Genomic DNA, 23616 nt, shown 5'->3' with positions numbered 1-23616 from the left:
TTTCTTTGGTTTTCTCTTTTACTCTAAAAATTTGTATATGGAATGCTTAGGAAAATTTAGAAGCTAGGTTCTTGACCTTTCTCTGGAGGTCACTGATCTCTGTTCGAATTCTTTCAGCCTGAAACCAAAAGAAAGTTCGACAAGTTAAAGTATGTCAGAAAATGTCATAATCATAATTCGATAAAACAGACCTTTTCTTCCACAACGCTGCACAGAACAGCTTCAAGTAATTCCTCTAGTTCAGTCAATTCTTCTATTTTTAATCCCTGGAGCTCTTCTCCTTTCATTTGCCTGTTGCAGATGGGATTATGTCTCAGAATTACAATGTGGTACGTAATGGAGAAAGTGAATGTAAGTATGATAGTATCAAATATATCCCCTGCATCTCCAGCTAGAAAAAGTTCCAATCGAAAATTCTTTAGGATTTATATACACTATGAATATAAATTAGGGTGCATGCAATTAACTCCCATGAAAAACCAATTCCAAATGATCTTATGCAAGCTAAAGATCATGTTCCCACTTTAGTTGGTCCAGTACAGAACTTAAAGTTCTTCCAAGTAACCCCCAAGAAAATGACTTGTAATTGATCTTACAAAAGTAGGATCATGTACCACTCCAGTCAAGGTTGGAATGGATGTGTCCCTGTTTAAAGAAAGGCATTACCCGCCATTAGGAAGAAATTTTAAGGGCTTTTCTGGAGTTGCAATTTCGGGTGCATTATATTTGCAGTCACTGTTCCTTTCTCACAAGAAAGGCATCTGCAGTACCATGTTGTAATATGATTGCAGGGACAATTAGAAGTCATCTGCCTAAAATTGCTTCAGATATCAATGAACCAAACTTCAGACAATTGGACTTTTCAAATCCCCCTGTTAGGTGCATGCATGGAGGAAAATATCGGGATATATCGGCGATATATCGCCGATATATCTTGTATCGGGAGGCGGCGACACGGCATTTTGAGGAGAAAAATCGATGAGAGATATTTCCGTAAATATCGCCAAAATATCGGCGATATATCGGCGATATATCGGTTCTGGGAGATATATCGGAGATATTTTGAAAAAATCGCCTCTGGTGACAAAATATCGGTGATATATCGGCGATATATCGGAGATATATCGGTGATATATCGGAGATATATCGCTGATTTTTTTGTGATATTTCCCCTCCTTCATGCAACTTGATCTGACGGCCCAGATCACGCCCGTGTTGATCCGACGGCCTAGATGTGATTCCAATGGTAATATGGCGATCCAACGGCCAGATTGCTCCCAATTTTTTATCCAACGGCCAAAATTGATTTTCAACGGTAAATTAATGTTCCAACGGCTATTTTGGCCCAAATTTATTCTATAAATAGCCCAAATTTCATCCATTTCATCCATTTTTGCTTTCATTCTTCATTTGCTCTCTCATTACTCCAATTTTTATTAAGGTTGCTTAATTATTTAATTATTTTAAGGTATATTTGTTTTAAATTGTAATTAATTTTGTTTGCAATTGTAATTAATTCATGTATTTTCAATTAATTAGTATGTTTGCAATATGGATGATTTAATGCTATTTTTACATTCAATTGTAATTAATTTTTATATTTTTATTGAATTAACTTAGGTTAATTTGATTATTTAATTATAAATTGATATGTTTATTTTAGATGATTATTTGTGATTTATTTTCACATCTAGAATTAAATTAAACTAGTTAACTTAGCTAAATTATTTAATTAATTTAATTAACATGCTAAATTATTTAATTAATTTAATTAACATGAACTAGTATATTTTGAATATGAAATATGTTTATTTAATGAATTTAATGTGTACAAATTATTGATATTTAATGAAATGAAATATTTTATGTGACTTTATAATGAGAACAATTACAAAATTAACATTTCTTATAGATCGATATGATATAACTACATCTAATATCGCAAATTATATTATATATATATATCAAAATTTTCAATAAAACAACTTTAAAATGTCCATTATACTTCTAATTATATTATTATGAGGTTTTCCTTGCATTTCTATGAGTTTTTAATAATTTTAAGCCTACCGATATTTTTTTCCAGAATATCTGCCGATATATCTCCGATATATCCGATATATCCGTAAAATCGAAGTACCGATATATCCGTGATTACCGATATTTTCCTCCATGGGTGCATGCATGTATTGGATCATTTTGTTAAGAAAATTGGAAAATGAAATCTTTTATTAGAATTTAATCCAAACACACCAAGACCTAATATTTAGGAAGTAAAACTCAAAAACATTTGAATGAAAAATAACCAAGTGTAAAGATACAAATCAAAGATATGGTGAGATTATGTGAGGTACTATTTACCTGACAAGGATACATATGAGACAAATAAACATTAGGAAAAAGTACTTTATTGAAAGCCTTCCATAGTGAAATGTTAAAGGGAAAACTGTCGATGATCTTAGAATTTTTTTTTTTCTAGAAAGGTTAGGTTTCCTCTGTTTCGGTTCATTTATTTATGTTGTCCAAACACCGAGAACACTTTAATGTACACAAGGACTATAGAAGAGGCCACATCTTACCTGCAGCTCCAGAGATGGTGGTTCTGGTTTCTCTGGAGTCTGTGGATGCTGATTGTGCCTTTCAATCACCTGGCTCACACTTCAAAATAAAAAGCATGGCACATTCACTTGATAAATAAAATGAATAGAACATATATGAAAATGAACTTGCAAGTAATATCAGGAAGTACCCACCACTAGCCATTTTGTATGTCTGCTTATCTCTATCTATTCTTTTGTTTTAAAACGCCATGTGCTGATGTTGTTTTCAATTGTAATTTCTATACAATACTTCTATTTCCATTTTAGTATAAGAAAAAGAATACAAAACAGACATTGTCTAAAACTAGAAATGCAGGTGTGAGAGAGCCTGATATTACAGAGCCAAATCTTTGCATGCAGTACCATATTTATCATGGACCAGAGCAAAAGAAGGCTTCTGATGCAACTTCTACATATGGTGGGCAGTGAGAGTTGCATAATCTCTTTCATCACAAGGCTGTTGAGGAAATACAGTTATCGTGTCCAGATCCCATGATCATCAAATTGCTTGGCTGCTTCCCCTATTGGGTGGGAATACTCTAGTTTGATTTTCTCTAGTGGCGCCAAGAGTTTTGTTTTCAATTAGATGTTGAAATGGATGAAGAGATTATTAATTTCGGCGACATTTTTTATGAGACCCTTATATTTGCTACATGCTTATGACCATTGCATAGTAGAGCACGGAGAAAGAAAAAACAGAAGGAAAAAAAAGGTAAATATTAGGCACCCTTTGAAAGATGGTTAATAGTCCAAGTTATCAAGGCTTGGTAAATATCCTTTTTCATGTTTTGCAATTAATCAATCAATTTGGCTTTGAGATAGTAAGCTCCTTAGTTTACCAATAAGAAAACGTCACTGAAACCACATAAAGTAAGGCTATTCCTCATGGGAACGATTAAATTTTCCTCTATAGAATAAGAATCACGCAGCATAACACTATCCACACAACCTCAAGGATTTTGAAAATGGTCTTCCATTAGTCAGATGGTTTGACCCATGATGAATTTCAAAACCATGAAGACTTAGATCTCTAGAAAGCATGCAAACATATCATATAATATCAGAATCAGAAACTATAAACTGTAAAACCGCCTAATTGCACAACTACCACCACAACTATCTTGTTCTTTGCAAAGTTCAAAGTGTCCGAGTCCAATACGACTTGGCATTTCTGCACCGAGTCTGATACCTAATACCATTTTAAACAAAGATTTAGTCAAAAATCAATTAAACTTGGGTAGACTCGATACTCGGTACTCGGCCAAGTCAACTCGGTCATGCCATCTGAGTGGACTCGCCAAATCGTCCGAGTTGCCAAATCATTACTAAAAAATTAATTTTTTCCTTCAAAATAACAGCAAAAGAACATGAGATAACAACAAAAATTGAGAAATATCTGAAAAATCAATGATTCTCTTCAAAAGGGAAAATTTTTCAGAACCCATGATTGAAAACATGTGATGAAAAAGATGGTCCTATGAAGGCTCTGAAAAGTTTTTCAATCCAACCCGTGGTTGTCTTTGAGGTGTATAAGAAAGAAAGGTTGAGAGTATTTCATCGCTAACCTCACAACGGATGGACTACAATGCCTTCGTGTCGGTGGTGCCATTGTGGTAACTGGCGAGAAATGTCATATCCTTCCTCTTCCATTGACAACCTGGTCTCCCATCTCTCTATCTCTTTGCTTCATTGTATGCTGTAGAGGTAGCCCTCTGCCTCTGCCAAGCCAGGGTGCTCCTCTCTCTCATGTGGGAATGTTGAGAGTATATTATTTCAATTTTAATAATATATAAATTATATATTTATTACGTCACCGATTCGATCGCGGTTCGACCTCCGATCCGACCAGTGAACTGTGAACCGGTAACTTTTCCGGTTCGATCACCGATCCGGTTCTAAAAACATTGCAGAATACAAATATGAGGACTAAGGGCTTTGTCGGGTCTTCTCACTTGTAGCATGTCATTAGTATTCACCTTCTTGTGTGCCACTAACCAGACAAAGGACTTCACTTTGAAAGGAACTTGAGAATTCCAAACGAACTTAGAAAGGAAAACTTGAGCAGATCCAAAAAAATTGAGATAATGCTAGAAAGAAGGATTTGACTGAAAAAATCCCAAAAGAAGATAATGGCCAAAATCTGGCATTTGGGACCGAAGGAGATAGATGCAATCCATCAAGTGACTGCATGAGGCCTTCTAAGTCCTCTATCTCAGAATCTGATAGGTTACGGCGGAAATTTAAATTCCAAGAGAAAGGACGAGTAGGACCGAGAATTGAAGAAATAAGAATGTTTTTATCCACAACTACTCTAAATAGTCTTGGATATTAGGTTCCCAAAGGTTGGTCCCCCCACCACAAATCTTCCCAGAACCGAATTTTTTCCCCATTTCCTACCACAAACCGAGTAAACAAGGAAAACTCTTAAAAGACTTGTGCAATAGCCTTCCAAGGACAGCGATGTGACCATCTGACTAAAGTGTTAGCATCCCAACCATTGGAGTGTGAATCATAAATGCTTAATATGACCTGATGCCATAGAGCTGAACCCTTTCTAGGGTACCTCCACAACCATTTCCCTAAAAGAGCGAGATTCCTCAAAGAAATATTCCCAAAACCTAAACCCCCTATTTCCTTCGATTTACACACAACATCCCACCTCACTAAATGATCTCTTTTGCCTTCCCCAATCCTTGACCATAAAAAATCCCTTTGCAACCTCTCGATTTTTGTAGCCACTAAAGCGGGTAACTTAAATAAGGAAAGGAAGTAACAGGGCATATGGGTAAGGCAATATTGGATAAGAGTTATCCTTCCCCCGAAGGATAAGTAGGCCTTTTGCCACCCATCTAATCTACTTGAAATTCTCTCAATCACTAGATCCCAAAAGCCACACGCCTTAGGGTTCCCACCCAAAGGAAGACCCAGATAGAGTATAGGCCAGCCGGAAGCCTTGCAATCAAGCATCTCAGCCAATCTTGAAAGATGAACCTGATCAAGATTGATGCCATAAATACTACTCTTGTCAAGGTTGACCTTGAGCCCAGAAATGTGTCGAAACACTAACAAAAGACTCTTAAGAGTCTGCAGATCTTCCTCCCTAGTGTTTGAAAAGAAAATGGTTTCATCAGCAAATTGCAAATAGGACACCCTAGTTCTGTTTCTACCCACCCTGAAACCCTCCAACATATTTCTTTCCTCAGCTCTCATAAGCATCCTACTCAGTACATCTGTGACTAAAGTAAACAAAAAATGGGATAAAGGGTCACCTTGTCTTAATCCTCTTGATGCCTTAACCCTCCCTTTAGCGCTACCATTCACCAAGACTGCATAAGATACCGAGGACAAACATCCACTCATCCATTTCCTCCATCTAGGATTGAACCCCTTCTTCTCTAACACATGATCCAAAAAATCCCACTTCACGTGATCGTAGGCCTTTTCAAAGTCTATTTTGAAGACGACACCTTCCTTCCCTGATTGTCTTGTCTCGTCCACTATCTCATTTTATATGAGAACCGCATCCAAAATTTGTCTCCCTTAAACAAAAACGCCTTGAGTAAAGTGGATGGTTTCATGTAGAACCCCTCTTAGACGCCCTGAGAGCACTTTGGCTATTATCTTGTAAAGACTAGTGATCAAACTAATGGGTCTAAAATCTGATATTTTCTTTGTCAAACTTTTTTTAGGTAATAGAACAATGAAAGAGGCATTAGTGCTTTGATTGATAATTCCGCTCCTATGAAATTCTGTGAACACTCTCACCAAATCCTCCTTAATCACATCCCAACAGTCTTGGAATACTGCAATAGTAAAGTCATCAGGCCCCGAAGCTTTGTCCCTATCCAATTGAAAAATAGCCTTAGAAATCTCTTCTTCAATGAAAGGGGAATCCAACCTTAACGCGCTCTCTTCTGAAATAGGGGACCAATCTAATCCTTCAACACTCCAAGACTCTCCTGTAGGGCTCGCATAGAGCTTTTCAAAGTAAAGTAAGATCTCCTCTGTGATACTCTCGGCATTCTTCAACACTAAGCCCTTCTCATTCTCCAACTCCTTGATATATTTCCTATTTCGCCTGCCATTAGCCACTTTAGAGTTACAATCCCCTTCCTTAACCCATTTCACCCTAGCTTTTTGTCTCCAATGGATTTCCTCCCTCAAAATTAATTCCTCTACCTCTCATTTTCTTGAGGCTCTTTGACTTAACAATTCAGAAGTGAGACCTCCTACCTGCTCAATGGAATCAAAATTAGCTAAATCATTGAGGATACTTTTTTTCTTTTCATTAAGCTCTCTAAAAGAAAACTTATTCCACTCCTTCATTTTGGCTTTAACATATTGTAGTCTTCTCATGAACTTGTGGCCTTCCTATCCGTTTCCTTGAAAACCACTCCACTAATTTCTAAGGTTCTCCTTGAAATTAGGATTTGCAACCACATATTCTCAAACCTAAAAGGTGTTGGGCCCCACATAAACGAGTTGGTATCCAAAACAATTGACCAGTGATCCGAAGTCCTTCTAATTAAGGCTTCTTGAAGGCCTTGGGGAAAGAGCTGCCCCCACTCATTTGAGTAAAGAAAACGGTCCAATCTCTTACATACGGGAGACTCTTGCAAATTTGACCAAGTGAATGAAGTGTTCCAAAGAGGTGGATCAAACAATTCACATTCTCTAATAAAACTATCAAAGTCCCTCATGCTTAAAGTTAGACTAGAACCCCCCAATTTTTCTGAACTTCTTCTTATGACATTAAAATTGCCGCCCACACGCCATAATAGAAAAGTTAGACCATATATGTCAAAAAGTTCCACCCAAAAATCCTTCCTAAGTGAGGGACTGTTTGGACCATAAATAGCGGAAATCCAAAGAGGTCCACAATTGTCCAAAGCGAACTTGACCGAGACCGAGAAAGATCCTATTACCACCTCCTCACTACGCATATATTTTGAATCCTAAGTGATCAAAATCCCACCTGATGCCCCACACGTCGGAAGAGCAACCCAATCCTTATTTCTGACCGTCCATACACAACCCACAAACCTTCTGTCACACTTCTCCTTTTTTGTTTCCTGAATCATCACAACATCCGGATTCTCTGACCTAAGGAAATCTTTAACCACCCTTCGCTTATTCCTTGAACCCAAACCCCTGGCGTTCCAGCTGATAATTTTCATGGAAAAACACACAGACCCTAACCTTCCAAACCAAATCCATTAGGTCTCAATTACCTATGGAGCCACTGTTCTTCCTCCTGGAATACACCTTAATGTCCAGAGAGCATAAAACCTCTCGCACTTTATCCATTTTCCTTGGGGGTGGGTTGGGCGCCATCAATAAGGAGATTGCCTGATGGGGATACCACAGTATCTCCCTGACTACCTGACAACAGATTGGAATCCTCCTTATGCGAGCTAAATTTAGACTTCCTAGGGGTAAAGCTCTCTGAAAACTGGTTTGATAAAGTACACTGGTTCTCCTCCTCATCACGGATAGGGATGTCAACATATTTTAAAGAGCTAACAACGCCTTTTTCAAAAAAATATTTATAAATAACTTGATTTCCGTAGGAGATTGAGAAAGAGAGACTGAAGTAGGAAGATGTGGACCAGAGGGACTCGGCAAAGGAGATTCCAGACTACAAGAAGGAAAAGAAAAAGACTCGGGCGGCTGAGAAAGAAAGGGCTGACATACCTCCATGTTTTTCGCTCCCGGAATTTCGCAAATCCCCTCAAAGATGAGCCCTTTACCTCTTATTAGTAGAATAAAAGGTAAATCCATGTCTGAAGAGCCACGAAGATCAAACCCCACTCGTCTTGTTAAACCTTCTTTATCTTCTTCGCGGAACGCCAAGGTCTCTTCCCTAGAAAAGTTACAGTTCCTTGACAAAAGACAATGAAATAGAGGATTCTCTCTGATTCCTCGTTCCATCTGAGATCCCGTCCTGAAATCCACTTCCAGATTGCGAACTTCGCTAGATGACGATGAACCCCATAGGAGAAGAGGCTCGCTGCTACTTTGATGTCCCTGTCGGCGATCAACGCTTGGAAGGAAGAGGGTGGACCACATCTTCTTTGAAACTATCGTCTCTTCCTCTTGCGTAGAGTCTCTCATCTGAACCATCGGAGCTTTCCCCTTTCTCGCTGCATTTTCTTCCCTTCGAGACCAAACTTCCATACCAAAGGGCTTTGTTCCTCCTAAATTTTGGCCCAACCCCAACGGGCCTTTTAACTTACAGCCCATGGTAGTGTCTGAAGGTGGGCTAAGGTTGGAAAGAGACTGGGCCTTTAACTCAAAGGCCCGAACTTCCTCTCCAAAGATAGCCTCGACGCCGGCCCTCTCATCACCTAAACAAAGCAGCACGATCGCCTTTACAGAGGAACCAACTCGCTGGTGAGATGGAGACGATGCCACTATAGGCTGGTGGGCTTGAGGAGCATCTGGTCCAGTGTGAAGCCCATGAATCCTCATCCCACTTTGGGCCCTTACAGGTTTGGCTTTAAAAGAAAGCTCGGGCACTATGGGCTCAATAAATGTTTCTTCTGCTGAGCCTAGGCTGCTCCTTCCCCTTCCATTCTCTCTTTTGGCCGCCAAACTTGTACTTGAGTGCCGATAATGTGCCTGGGGAAGAAGCCTCCTTCTGTAGCACTCATCGTCCCTAATGCTACCTCGTAGCCCCTCTGCAATTTTTGTCGACTGAGAGACGCAACCTCATGCTTTCACCCACTTGTTCCTGCTACAGGTTGTCTAGGACGTGACAACGTCGTCTTCGTCATCTTCTCCAGTGACTGAAACTGCTACTGTATAGGTCCAGGCCCCATTTTCCACCTCAAGCAACGCTGGTAACACGACAATTGGAAGCATCTCCACCCACAACTTCACCTTCGTCAAGTCCTACAGTTTCAAAGTTTCCCTTGCCACCTTCATTACCCTCCCCCACTTCTTCAAAATGAATTTCAGTTGATCTTCATCCCACAAGTGAAAATGGAGACCTTTCAATTCTAACCAACCCCTCCTGAATTTTCCGTGAACAACCATATTTTCACTAGGCGACCATTTCCTTAGGAGAACAGGCCTTCCTTTCACTAAAAGTCTTCCCTGCTCATGGACCCGTTCTGCTCTCCTTGCTGAACTCACAAAAAAACACCCCTTGAAAGAGGAAATGGGATTTATAGACACCATTCCTTTCATACCCATCATGAAGTAAACTACCAGCTCCACTCACTAGGAAGAGTCTTGCTAAGGACAAATATGTTTGATACCGAGTCTATCTTCCTTCTTTTCATGCAAGCAATCGACTATTTTATCAAGTGAAACTTTTTCTCAAGGGCTCCTCCTTTCCAAAGAAAATCTCTTTGAATTTTCCCAAGTCTCAACTTACCTTTCTTGGAATTTCAAACTATGACATAAGTAAATTAGCATGCCAGATAAGAATTTTTGTTTATGCATAGCTAGTCTTTTGTGAAATCTCTCTTACAGCATAGGAGATTTATCCCTAAACAACTAGGATAAAGTGAAAGAAGGCATCCTCCTTTGATCATGAAAAGACAGCTATAACCCCTTGAATCCTCTATCCATAAAGTATCGAAGGACATCCCATTGATACTAGGTCCCTAATTCCCTAGATTAGATAAGAGACTTTGAAAGGAATTAGACACCTCCTTAATTTCAACATCCTCTATGAGCCAAAAACCATTCACTCTTGTTCTAGTCATGTAATTGCTTCCTCTATGAACATCAGCCATTTGGGGGAAATTTGGTCTTTTTATTCTCCTCCTTCGACCAAACTCTCCAGACTAGCCTATGAGAAGTTTTTTTTTTTTTTTTTCCCAGCATAGCCAGCTTATTCTTCCACTACCACCCTTCTAGCTTCATCCTCTCCAACAAAGTGCGTAGCTTACCTCTCCTTTCAATCCAAAAAACATCAATTCCTTCATAACTACGAAACTACCAAAAACCTCTTTGTTCCATCTCCAAGGCTTTGAGTTTAGAGGTCATAATATAGCTAAAAAAACCCCTTGAAGCTTCCCAGCATGTGTTTTAGTGCTATCTCATTGCAGCTCTTCTCTTAATTGTAGTTTACTTATGAATAATGCATGAAAAAATTGTTCCTCAAAGGTCCCATCCAGCCCTTGTCTATATGTTCTATTAAAAGACTCTTTATATTGTTGCAGGCTAAGTTTTGGAGATGATTCCATCTATAAGTTAAAAGATCAAAAATGATGGTGGACTTGTGCTACCAGTACAGCCAACTACACTGACTGAAGTAATGTGATCTTTTTGCAGTACATATTCTTCTGATTAACCTAAGGTTACTAAGGTTACTAAGGTTCATTATACATACAAAAGACTAGTAGTGACACAAGTCATGTCTCGGCAAGCACTTATGTAGGAAACAATTCAATTCTCCATTAAGAGGCCCGTTAAAAGAAGAAAGTGCTGACAACCTTAACCTTTCTTGATGTAATAAACAAATTTTAGGCATACAACCAAAAAACTCAATTCTCCGTTCAAAACTTCAAAAAAAATCAATAAACCTTGCTATGATGTTATAAACAATTTTCACATCCTCAATAACATACAACATTTACAATAAAAAACAAACATCATATTTAGATGGGCTATTACAATTTCCTATAGAAAATTCGAACAAGAATATCAAAAGCAAGTACAAATTAAGAAAATAATATTGGAAGATACACGTATGATCACTTTGACATTCATCTAATCTGTTGGGACAAAAGATAAGTCTCTAACAGCTACAGGTCGTAATGTACACTTGTTATGGAACTAACTATGACTTCCTTAGCAATGTCAAAGCATATGTACAAGTAGTTAGTTTGCATGCAATCTTTGCAAGTGTCAGTCTGATACTCTAACAAATGGTAGCAGTAAGGACAAGTCTTAAAAAGTGGTCAACATAAGCAAGCTTGATGTTTTGTGAAATAACATTTGTCTGGGGGGCATTTTATGTTGGCAAGTTCATCTGACTTAGTTGGTGTACTTGGTTTGGGGTGAAATAGGATCACCAAAAGAGCTAGACCTCCAATCCCCAAGGGAAAAAGGTTGTCTCCAAGATCAGTCATTGCAAATTTCTGTAAAGAGTTGAGATGCTTGATGAAAACTGGAAGGGCTCAACGTTTGATTCACAGTGAAGTAAGTGGTGTTTGTGGAAGTGCCCATCAAGAACTATAGAAGGGTTCACAACTAAATTGAAGGTTTCTGTAGAATTGAGGCCTGGAGGGATATATATTCATCTGCATCCAGACAAAATATTTTCATCCAAGGATGAGCTAGGGCAAACATCAATGTTATTTTAATACAAAGGAAGGTCTTGAAATTCAAATCATGCATGGAAGACATCATCCAGGAAATACAAGCTGTGGGTTAATCATACAAATGAACAGAAATGCAGAAGGAGTATATAGTGTGTTTGATAAAAAAATAGCCTTTGGCTTACAACCTTTGTCTTGTGCTCTACTGGTGAGGGGGCTAACAAGATGGATAACTTGTAGGTACAAGGTGAAGGATCGACAACAAGAGTGATAGCAGATTACTAATCATTGTTCAGAATGATCATGCATGAGTGTTAAATAGAAGATAGGGTATTTCTACAATCTGACCGAGGTAATTTTAAGGAATGTTAAATAGAAAATATTTTTGTTTCTATTATATACATAGTTAGAACAACTGCGAATATTTTTATCCCAATTATAAATTACATGTAATGCCATCCAAATTTAATCATATTCTTCTACACCACATTATCTTTGGTGCCATTATATAAGATTGAACACCTTTTTTTTTAGATGCTTTAATTAATAGAACTCATAATATTAACATACTAGCCTCTTTGTAATGAAATAAATCCACTATATATGAACTCATTTATGTACTTGGTCTCACTAAAGTAGCATTATACCCACTATTTGCACAAATCAATTATGTGAATATTCAATTTAATTAATTAAATTTTTTGGGTAAGTTAAATAAGAATTAAGCAAAGCATAATTTCTCTCCTTCAATAAGCAATTAAAAATAATAATAAATAAAATAAGATAAATTGGAAATTATGATTAGGAGAAGACAAAATTTTATTTAGAATTAATTTAATCCAAATTGAAAATGTGAACATGGAACCAAACTATAACATCTCATGAGACTCGTCAGTTTAAAGAATAAAAGCAGTAGGAGCCATAACACGAAGACATGGAAATTAGCAGACACCTTAAAGCACAGCATGGGCAGTATCCATAGGACAAATGCAATATGGGATAAGGAATTTCACATGCAATGAAAGAGCAATAGTTCACAGCACCATCATCTTGAAGAGGATTTGCAAAAGATGCTTTCAGCCCTTGTGTTTAAACAACAAAAGCATGTGGAAGCATCTGAATTGTGTCTTCCAGTGGATGAAACCAAGTGATGTATGAGTAATATTGTTCAATAAAATGATACAATATTAAAAACAATACATATCATAAGGGGTGGCCCCCAGGTTCCACAATGAATAAGATTAGCACTTTTAGTAGAAAATTAATAGACCAGAAAAGGCTTCTTAATTATCACCTTTCCTCATGGATTGAATACTCATTCTGTATAAGAATGTTTAGACAAACAATTGTGGTGCCATGCCTAATTCTTGTGACATTTTTTCAAATAACTTCTCTATGAAATCTTAGATAATTGTCACAAGTGGCTACTGCATCAACTAATTCACATGCCAAAGTAGTGCAAGAAAGTTAAATTTGATTTAAGAAGTTTCTAAAAGCTAAAATTAGATTGAGATTCCGAAAGTTAAAAAGAACGTTTTAATTTTAGTGATTGATTTGGTTTTTTATATTTAAGTAGTTGAATCTTAAAAGGTTTTTATTTTTATTTAGAAATTTTTATATTTTTATTATTAGGAGCTTTTATTTTGTTAAACTTGAGAATATATCAACAAAAGATTATGTAACATTTAAACAAAAGTGGTAGAAGGTGGTAAATTTGTAATTCTCCTTGATTTTTTATCTTCCTTTATGCAATTGTTTGTTTTTCTCTTTCAACACTATTACTTCAAAAGACTAGAATCAGTCATACAAAAAAAATAGCAAGTGGAATATATCCGTTTCAAGTCCCCAACTCATAAAAAACAATTAAGATAATTAGAGTATTAAGATGAAAGTTTTGTTTGGTTTACAAGATGTATGGGAGGCTGTGGAGAAAAGTTACAAAGAGTCATCAAATGAAACAACTCTATCCCTAAATCAAATGGATTTTTTGAAAAATATAAGAAAGAGAGGCAAGAAAGCTCTCACCATCATCTATGAAGCAATGGATAAAGTTACTTCTAAGAAGATTTAAGAACAAGCATCTCCAAAGAAGCAAGAGAGATATTACAAAATATAGTTGATAAGGTGTGAAAAGTTTGTGCTCAAACCATTAAAGGAGAACTTAAAGGTTTGTACATGAAAGTATCGTAATTAATCTCCAATTATTTTTTCTAAAATATTGACTACTGTAAATTTATTAAAAGGAAAATTAAAGTGAAAGTTTAAACGACGTGTGATTGAAAAAATACTTAATCTTTAGATTTGAAGTTTGATTATATATATTATTATGGCCATTGAAGAATCTAAAGATTTAGATTCTATGACCATTGATCAACTTATAATATCATTACAAGCCTATGAAGAGAGATTGAACAAGAAGAACAAAGAAAAATTAGAACAGGTTCTCCAAACAAAACTTATAATAAAAGAGAATGAAGTAAATTTTAATAAAGGAAGTCAAAATAATCATGGACGTAGTTGTGGATGTGGTCAAGGCAATTGAGGAAGAGATTGTTTCAATTCATCAAACAATAAAGGAACAAACCAAAACTCATATCGCTTAAAAGGGAGTGAAAGATGGCTCAACTCAAGACAAATGAAACAAGAAGGTATGATAAGTCCTAAATTTAATATTATAATTGTAAATATATATATATATATATATATATATATATATATATATATATATATATATATATGTTCATAATACTTATAAATATAAAAGTGCCACTAACAATAAGGAATGGCAAGCCAACCATGTTGAAAAGAAAAATCAAGAAGAACCTACTGTATTGTTTGCATATTAAAGAGAAAATGAGAAGAAAAACACATGGTATCTTGACATTAAAGCGAACAATCATACGTGTGGATTCAAAAATAGATTTGTAGAATTTAATGAATCAGAAAGTGACCATGTTACTTTTGGAGATGCATCCAAAATTTCAATAAAAGGTAAAGATAAAATTTTAATTCATTTGAAAATAAAAGATATCAATTTATCTCAAACATTTACCATATGCCTAACAAGAAAAATAATATATTAAGTTTATATCAACTCTTAATAATAGAAGCCAATAAAAGCATGAAGAAAATCTTAATAAAATAAATCAAAATAATTGTGGATGTGGTGTGGACATGATCAAGGCAATAGAGGAAGAGATGGTTTCAATTCATCAAACATGAAGGAACAAACCAAAACTCATATTCCTCGAGAGGGAATGGAAAATGATGCAACTCAAGATAAAATGAAAGGCAATAGTATGATAAATCCAAAATTCAATGTTATAACAATAAAAAATAAGGTCATTATGCTTATCAATATAGAAGTGCCATTAACAATAAGGAAAGGCAAATCAACTATATTGAAAAGAAAAATCAATGAGAAGCTATTGTATTATTGGCATATAAAAGAGAAAATGAGGAGAAAAACTGGCATATAAAAGAGAAAATGAGGAGAAAAACACATGATATCTTGACATCAAAGCAAACAATCATAAGTGTGGATTCAAAAATATGTTTGTGGAACTTAATGAATCAAAAAGTTGTCATGTTTATTTTGGAGATGCATCCAAAATTTTGGTAAAGGGTAAAGATAAAATCTTAATTCATTTGAAGCATAAAAAACATCAATTTATCTCAAATGTTTACCATGTGCCCAACGTGAAAAATAATACATTAAGTTTAGGTCAACTCTTAAAAAAATGAATATAATATTCATGTGAAAAATCAAAGTCTCTCGATAAGAAATCAACATGCCAATTTAATTATTAATGTGTCTATGATTAAATAAAATAAAATATTTTTATTAAACATTCAAAATGATGTAAAATATCTAAAATCCTATGTCAATGATTCTTCTAGAATTTGATACTTAAGATTTGAAAATCTAATTTTGGAGGTTTAAAATTGTTGAACAAGGAAAATATAGTGAAAGGATTGACCTCAATATATCCCCTAAATCAATTAGGTGAAGGATGCTTACTTGGAAAACGTCCCTAAAAAAGGTTTTTCAAGGGAAGCAATGACAAGAGTAAAGGACCTCAAAGCTCATTCATTAGATGTATGGACCCAATTCATCAAAAACATTTTTTTACTTTTTATGAATGATTTTAGAAGAAAAACATGAGTACATTTTTTCAAGGAAAAATCTTAAGTATTTAATGCTTTTAAGGAATTTAAAACACTTGTAGAAAAGGAAAGTGACTATAATATAAAGACATTGAGATGTGATAAAGGAGTTAAATTGACATTAAAAGAATTTGAAAAATATTGTGAAAATCATGAGATTTGTCAACCTTTAACAGTTCCATAATCTCCACAACAAAGTGATGTAGTTGAAAGAAAAATAAGAAGATGACTAAAGAATTTTATGCTAAAGTGGTTTATTTATTAAATCATTTTTCTAATTGAAGTGTAAGGAATAAAACATCATAACAAGCTTGAAATGAAAGAAAGTTGAGTATTTCACATTTGAGAGTGTTTGAAGGTATTGCATATGCTCATGTTCTAGCTCAAAAGCAACTTACATCAAATGACAAGAGCAAAAAAATATTTTCATTGATTATGACTAAAGCTCCAAAGACTACATGTTATACAATCCAAACAATGGAAATATTATTATTAGTTGAGATATCACGTTTAATGAAAGTGAAACATAAAATTAGGGTGCTCAAGAAGATAACTACGATATTCCTCCCCTCTATGAAGAAGAAGAATAAACTAGAGAAAGCTTGCAAGAGATTGTTACTCCTCCTTCATCAACACCTCCATCATTGAAGTTCTAACAACATCATCTTCATTGAAAAACTTAAACGAAAGGACAACACATTTTGGAAGTTTACAAGAGATTTGAGGTAACAAAAAATCAAAACAATCTAATCCTCTTCCAAAAGGGAACCAATATGTTTTGAAAAAATAATTCAAAATAAAAGATGACAAGAGGCTATGGACGAGAAAATAAAAACAATAAAGACGAATGCCAATGAGAAATAATACCTCTTCCAAAAGGGAAAAAGGCAATTAGAATAAGATGAATATAAGAGACATAGAAGAATGTAAAGAGAGAAGTAGATAGATACAAAGAAAAATTGGTGGCTAAGAGACATGAGCAATAACAAGGCATTGATTAGGTGAACAAGAAATCATTTATTGCAATGTACAAAAAAATCCTAATTTCCATGATTGAAGCAAGCTCATCAATAAAAGATATTATTTTAGTGAAAGATGAAGTGCAATTAAAATTTTCAAAGTTTTAAGATCAAATTATGGATATGTTACAAAGCTTCTCAAGTTTAAAAATTTTAGAAGACTAAGGATGTTACTTAGAATTATAAATCAAGTTTAAGGGAGCATGTTGGAAAGTTAAACTTGATTTAGAAAGCTTCTAAATATTATAATTAGATTTACTTTCTAAAAGTCAAAGAAAACATTTTATTTCGAGTAGTTGATTTAGTTTCTATATTTAAGTAGTTGAGCACTAAAAGATTTCTATATTTTATTAATAGGAGTTTCTATATTTTTGCTGTTACAAGTTTCTGCCTTGTTAAGTGTGAATATCTACAATGTAATTTTTGAATACGAGTGGTTAAAGACAACAATTGTGGTGCCATGCCTAATTTTATGACATTTTTTCAAATAACTTCTCTATGAAATCTTGGATAATTGTGACAAGTGGCTACTCCATCAACTGATTCACATGTGACAGTAGTAGTGTCCCTTTTTGCATCTATATGGCATTTTAAGAGTTTCAAAAGGCAACTGAAATTTTAATAGATGCAGAAAAGGAACCCCTTCTTTTGTTGTTAACAGCAAGCAGATCAAAGTTTTCTGGGTAAGCAAAGAAGTTTGTAATAAGAACAAAGACACGCAGCATGCTAATTACTTCTTAATGCTCTAAAAAGTGTAATAAGTCAGAAAAGACAAAGAGCGGTTGCCTTAGTGTAGGAGTTTTGGATTGGCAATACTTAACAAAAAATCATGTAGAAGATCTTTCAGCAAAACAGCTGTTATCACATGTATGTTTTGGAATATATCTAGTAGGTTTGAGCTGCCAACAAAAACAACATTTGGAAGAGCAAGCATGAATGATTGTTACCGAATAACAGCAAAGTTGAAGGCCAGCATCTCCCCTTTCATCAGATTTTCTAATTTATTACAAAGACAGGGTTTCGAGGCTACGGATTGTTGGTATAACAGCTGAAAGGATGATTAATTGATTACCTCTTTTGCCATAGGGATGCTGAAGGTATTTGAGCTCCCAAGTACTCTAGATCAAGTTCATGCAACTCTTCACAAACTAATTTTTATCAAGTCATTTATTGATTCTATGAAATATGTTGGCAATGTAGTTGGCAATGGTGAAAAGGAGGCTGTACGTTAGATATGTTCTCAAAAGATTTTCTTGATGCCGTCACTCTAAACTATGTGGATATGCTATTCAAGTTTGATGGAGATGTGACTGAAAAATATTTTTCAAGGCAAGGGAGAATGAAGAAATTTTGGGGTTATAATCCAAAGCATTGGTTTAGGAGAAGAAATTAAGATGAGTAAACTACAAGAACAGAAAATGAAGGTAGGGTATGCATAGTTTTGGCTACAATGACATACAAGTGATGAAGCCCTTTGGGATAAATACTGAAATGGAAGTCAGAGGCTGTAATGACTTAATGACTGATCAGATAACAGAAGCAGCCAAGTTTGGCATGATTTTATGGATTTTGAGAATGACTTTGTGACTGATCAGGTAACAGAATCAGCCAAGCTTGGCATGATTTTCTGGCTTTGAGGTTTCCTGCAATAGCTGTATGCTTCAATACAAAGTGATCGGTAGAAGCTTAATGATTAAAATCATAAAACTATTACCAAGTTATTTTCTCAAGAACTTTATGATTATTTATTAGAGACTGTTAGCAAGCTCATTAATCATCAGTTGTAGAGGGCTGTACACACATGATTTTGATGGTCTATATAGTTTCTCAAGACAGTTTACAGAATGGTAGTACTCTATGTTGTCCTTTTGTATAAATTTCTTATAATCTAAATGAAAATATTAATAATTGTTTGAAAATTTTGGTTCATAACTAAATAAGGGAAAGAAAAGGAAAATGAAAGAGGAACAGAAACAAAGAAAGAGGAGATTATTCCTTTTTTTTTTTTTCTTTGTTTGTGTAAGCAGGCATTTCTGCATATATACCTTAGGCTAATTAACTATGGTGCTTAAATTGTCTAGGGAAAATTTTCCCTTCAAATTTGAGTTGAACTTCTTTTCTGAATCTCTTCACTCATCAACTAAACAACAAGAGTTCAAGAAAGCTTCGAACTTCCTGTTACCTTCACCAATCTTCTCTGCTAAATCAACCAAATGAGAAAAGACAAGAAAGTAAACTTCGCAAATGGCACCTAGGCTTTTAGCACACTCCAGTCTATATATACACACAACAAACATGCATGTAATTGGACAAATGCAGTACTTATTGTCTGATTTTGTTTTGGACTGATTTTTCCATGCATGTGTGGCCAAATTTTGAAGCTATTTTCCGTATTTTTCATACATCCTAGTTTCAAAGCTATCCAAGGTAGTACAATGAAGTAATGAGATTTAATGCAATGAATCCCTTATGATATGTTGTAATCTCACTGTTGAGCATTTGTAGTACTTTCTCTTTTGTAAGGAGACTACCTTTACAAAAACAAAAGTTCATAGATCAAAAGCTGAGAGAACTGTATGTAAATGTTCATAAATGTTCATAAATGTATATATCTCTTCTCCATGTGGTAGATCACCTTGGATGTAAAACTCCTTTTTCAAAGCCCTACAGTATCTAATATGGCATTGATTTCCCAAGCTTTTACCTCTCATAGTGCTCAAACTCGGATTAGGTTCATACAAAAATAATAGGTTTCTTAAAGTCAAGTCAAACCCAAGCTAATCATGGGACCAATTCAAACCCAAGCTTAGCCAACTAATTATTCTGTGACATCTACCCAACAAAGGATGCTCTTTCAAGCTCCATCTGTCTCCCTAATCCCTCTTATTCCTTACAAAATCATCTTAATGATTGTCAGTAGGAAGAAAACCAGCACCTTGTCAAAATGAAGGACAATACACAAAACACAAAGATGATAGTTAGAAAAAAAACCATATCTTCAGTCTAGGATAATTAGATATATGCCTAATTTAATTAAAAGCAGGAAGAAACCTTAATTATTGATTATGATTAATTATTAAGGAATATTAATTCATAGCTCATACTTCACTAGAGTATCATATCTAATAGTACTACAGTACATGCATGTGACTCACAAATCATATATTATCACATGCTTACAGTTGGCAAGAAATAGAACCACTGTGAGGAAAACTGAAAGATCTGAAAAAGTTTGAGCCTTCAAATGAACCCAAGAACATTGGATCAAACACTGCCCTAAGCTAAATACTATTTCACAGAAAACGTACCATGTATAGTTATTTTCCAATGTGTATGTCTAGGAAAGAAAATTATACATTATTATTTCTTGGTTGTAAAGCTTTGATTGCTCCAATGGAGTGGGAAAAAAATGCTTCTGAGGTTAAATTTTCTTCTCTTTTCTGTCAGGTGATCTTGGGAAACCAGCTGAGAAAATGATATATAAAACATGAGGGTAAGCAGAAGACAATCAGGATAGCACAATCACCATTAACAAGCAGCTACATCATAGAGAATGATGTTGAACTTAATTTTTTATACGTAACATTACACAGTGTAAAATAGTAGAATACTCTCCACTCTGACAAAACAATTCAGACATTACTGTGCATTTGGGAGGGTATCCATTTGTTTATTAGATTTGATGATGCTTTTCCAAGTGCATAGGACAACTAGGGTTTGAGCTTGATAAAAAAATATTTTAAAAATTGCGAACAAATAAAGAAAGGGTACTAGGATTGCCTGCAAAATGCACTGAGATTCATATATCTATGTATAAAAAGAAGGAATGGGAGAGATGATAAAACTAACCTTGAGCTTGAATACTCAAAGAGCTTTCCTGCTGCTGAGAAGACAATAAGCGCTATCTCGGCATCACACAGTATTGAGAGCTCCTGTGCTTTCTTAAAAAGCCCTCTTCTCCTCTTTGAGAAGGTCACTTGCCTTGCTGCTGTGTTGTCGATCTTCTTGATCTCAATCTTCTGCCGCGCCATTCGAAAATTTTCAACCAAACCCTTCACAGAAAAAATCAACACAAATCCGTATCAGACCAAAGGACCATTTTACTCCTTATATGTAGAGAGAGAGAGAGAGAGAGAGAGAGAGTGAGAGAGGGAGAGAGAACAAATAAGGAAAAAAAATCAGACGCTTCACAGATCAAACTGGTACTTCAAAGAGAATTCAATAGAGTGAGAGAAAGAGAAATGGGGGTTTCGAAAGAGAGAAAAAAAAATGTGGGTGTGAGATAAGAGAAAAAATAAACAAACGACCATACATGAAAATAGAGAAGCACATTTCCAAATTAAGCAAAGAATCTAAAACCAAGCCTAAAGAGAGAAAAAGAAAGCCAAAGATATGACTTGGATGAGAAACCAAGGTTGAAGGAGCCAGGCAGTAGCTGAAGGAAAAAGAAAAATCCTAGCAATATTCCAAAGACATTGGGTTGATCAGCACTGCAATTTTCACAGATTTCCATTCCATTTTTACCTTTCTATGTTGCTTCCAGTTGTGTGGACAGGTCACAAACCCCACACTCCCAGACACCAATTGTTTGGAAGAGAGAAAAAGAAAGATTGAGAAAGAGCAGTGACCACTGTTGGAGAAGAGAAGATTCCTTTCTATGGCCAAACACAGTGTCTCCTCCTTTTACTTTCTCTCATATGTATTGTCCTTGTTGTGAAGTAATATTTGACAACAGCATTAAATCTAGTATTTGCTCTTATATGCCCATACCCTTTTCTTTCCTTTTTTAAATCAAACAGAAATTATCCACCAACATAAAATAGTTTCAAGCATCCAACCCTTTTGGTAATATCTAAATCTCAACTTTTTATAACTTTATAGGATTAGTACAATAAAATATTAAATTCTATATATAATAATTTGGAGGAACTATAAAATAAAATTTTAATCTACTTAATTTTTTCAAAAATTCAACATATGTTTTTTCTGAATGCTTTATTTCCTAAAAATTTGAATATTAATCCGATTTGATTAAGCAAATTATTGAGTGAATTCAAAGGGTGTTTGTTTTATTTAGCTTTTTTACTTAAAATAATTTATTTTTAGACTTTAAATTGTTTGGTTTTTTATTTTTTATAATTTTATTATAAATTTTTTACTAAATAAAAAAAATCAATATATTTTACTTTTTTTTAATAAAAAAATAATATATTAATTTTTTTTACTTTTTAATATTTAATAGAATAAAATATTATAAAAATAAACAAACTAATATTTAACCTTATTAAATACTATTTAGTTTTAAATTCTATTTATAACTAAGTAAAACAAAAAAGGGAGAATTATGTTTTGGGGGTAGATGGACCCTTAAATTAACAAAAGGTTCATGTAATTCTTCAAATTGAGCCTAAGACCCAATGAAAGTATGGAAATTGAGTTGAAGGATATCATCCTTCAGTATTTCAAAAAATGCACTTTGTTGATTTTGAGAAAAAAATTAATATTTTTGAAAAATACTTTTATTTAATTTAATATTTTTGATTTAATTTAATATTTTAAAAATACTTTTATGTAATTTAATATTTTTTAAAATACTTTTATTTAATTTAATATTTTTTTAAAATAAATTTATTTAATTTAATATTTAAAAAATATTTAATTTAATATTTTTTTAAATACTTTAATTTAATTTAATATTTTTGAAAAAAAATTATTTAATTTAATATTTTTGAAAAAAAATTATTTAATTTAATATTTTTGAAAAAAAAATTATTTAATTTAATATTTTTGAAAACTACTTTTATTTAATTTAGTATTTTTGAAAAAAAAAATATTGAAAAAAAATTATTTAACTTAATTTTATAAAATATTTTATATGTGTTCTTAAAGGGTATATTTGTCCGTTATTATTTCATATCCTTCAACTCAATTTGAAGAGTTATACGGACCTTTTGTTAATTTGAGTCTATCTACCCCAAAAGATAATTCTTCCAACAAAAAAACAAACAAATGCCACCTAAGAATTGTCCAAACCCTGGTTGAATGATTACTTCGTAGTTAAGTTAAAAAATTTTAAGTGGCTGGAAGTGTGTTTTTCGTACAATTAACCATAACATTTACAGCAGTGAATAATAATGGGCACGTTGTACCCTCGTACTCGTGATGTCCCCCACAGTGTAGGACTCGTTCAATTTCTGGTGTGTTTAGGGCTTTGGAGCGGCGTTCTTCTAATCAATCCCATCGTGTCATTGTGGGATCATTCATTGCCCCTGGGCACGGAGGAAAGTTTATTTTTCAATAATTATAAATATCAATTTGATTTTAGAATTTTAAACACCAACTTTATTGTTATAAATAAATCTCCATTCATATTCTAATATTTATGTATAATTATTTAATATTCTAATATTTATATATAATTATTTAATATTTAATAAACTTTTTTAATGATTTTATTAAGATAATTTATTATTCAAATCAATTTAAAATATATTTTTTATTTAAAAATTCAAATATATCTTGATTTAGGAGAAACATGTAGTATCAATTTTGTTC

General features: G+C 34.1%; 1 protein-coding gene across 2 annotated transcripts; it reads right to left on the bottom strand.

Moving 5' to 3' along the window:
• Nucleotides 1-214: 214 nt before the first annotated feature.
• On the bottom strand, nucleotides 215-21653 carry LOC117931741 (MADS-box protein JOINTLESS-like). Of its 2 annotated transcripts, none has more exons than XM_034852787.1 (4): nucleotides 21586-21653; nucleotides 20911-21113; nucleotides 2580-2658; nucleotides 215-291 (listed from the first exon to the last, which is right to left on the bottom strand). In XM_034852787.1, exons 2-4 carry the CDS (start codon nucleotides 21090-21092, stop codon nucleotides 241-243), a joined length of 312 nt encoding a protein of 103 aa, XP_034708678.1. In that variant the 5' UTR covers nucleotides 21093-21113; nucleotides 21586-21653; the 3' UTR covers nucleotides 215-240. The 2 variants fall into 2 exon arrangements, with proteins under 2 accessions (XP_034708678.1, XP_034708679.1); XM_034852788.1 differs by lacking the exon at nucleotides 215-291 and adding an exon at nucleotides 716-761.
• Between the last annotated feature and the right edge of the window lie 1963 nt (nucleotides 21654-23616).

Source organism: Vitis riparia, chromosome 15, assembly GCF_004353265.1.
Source record: "Vitis riparia cultivar Riparia Gloire de Montpellier isolate 1030 chromosome 15, EGFV_Vit.rip_1.0, whole genome shotgun sequence".
NCBI classification, from domain to species: domain Eukaryota; kingdom Viridiplantae; phylum Streptophyta; class Magnoliopsida; order Vitales; family Vitaceae; genus Vitis; species Vitis riparia.
Note: the sequence above shows the minus strand (reverse complement) of the source record. Positions and strands in the feature narration are given on the sequence as shown.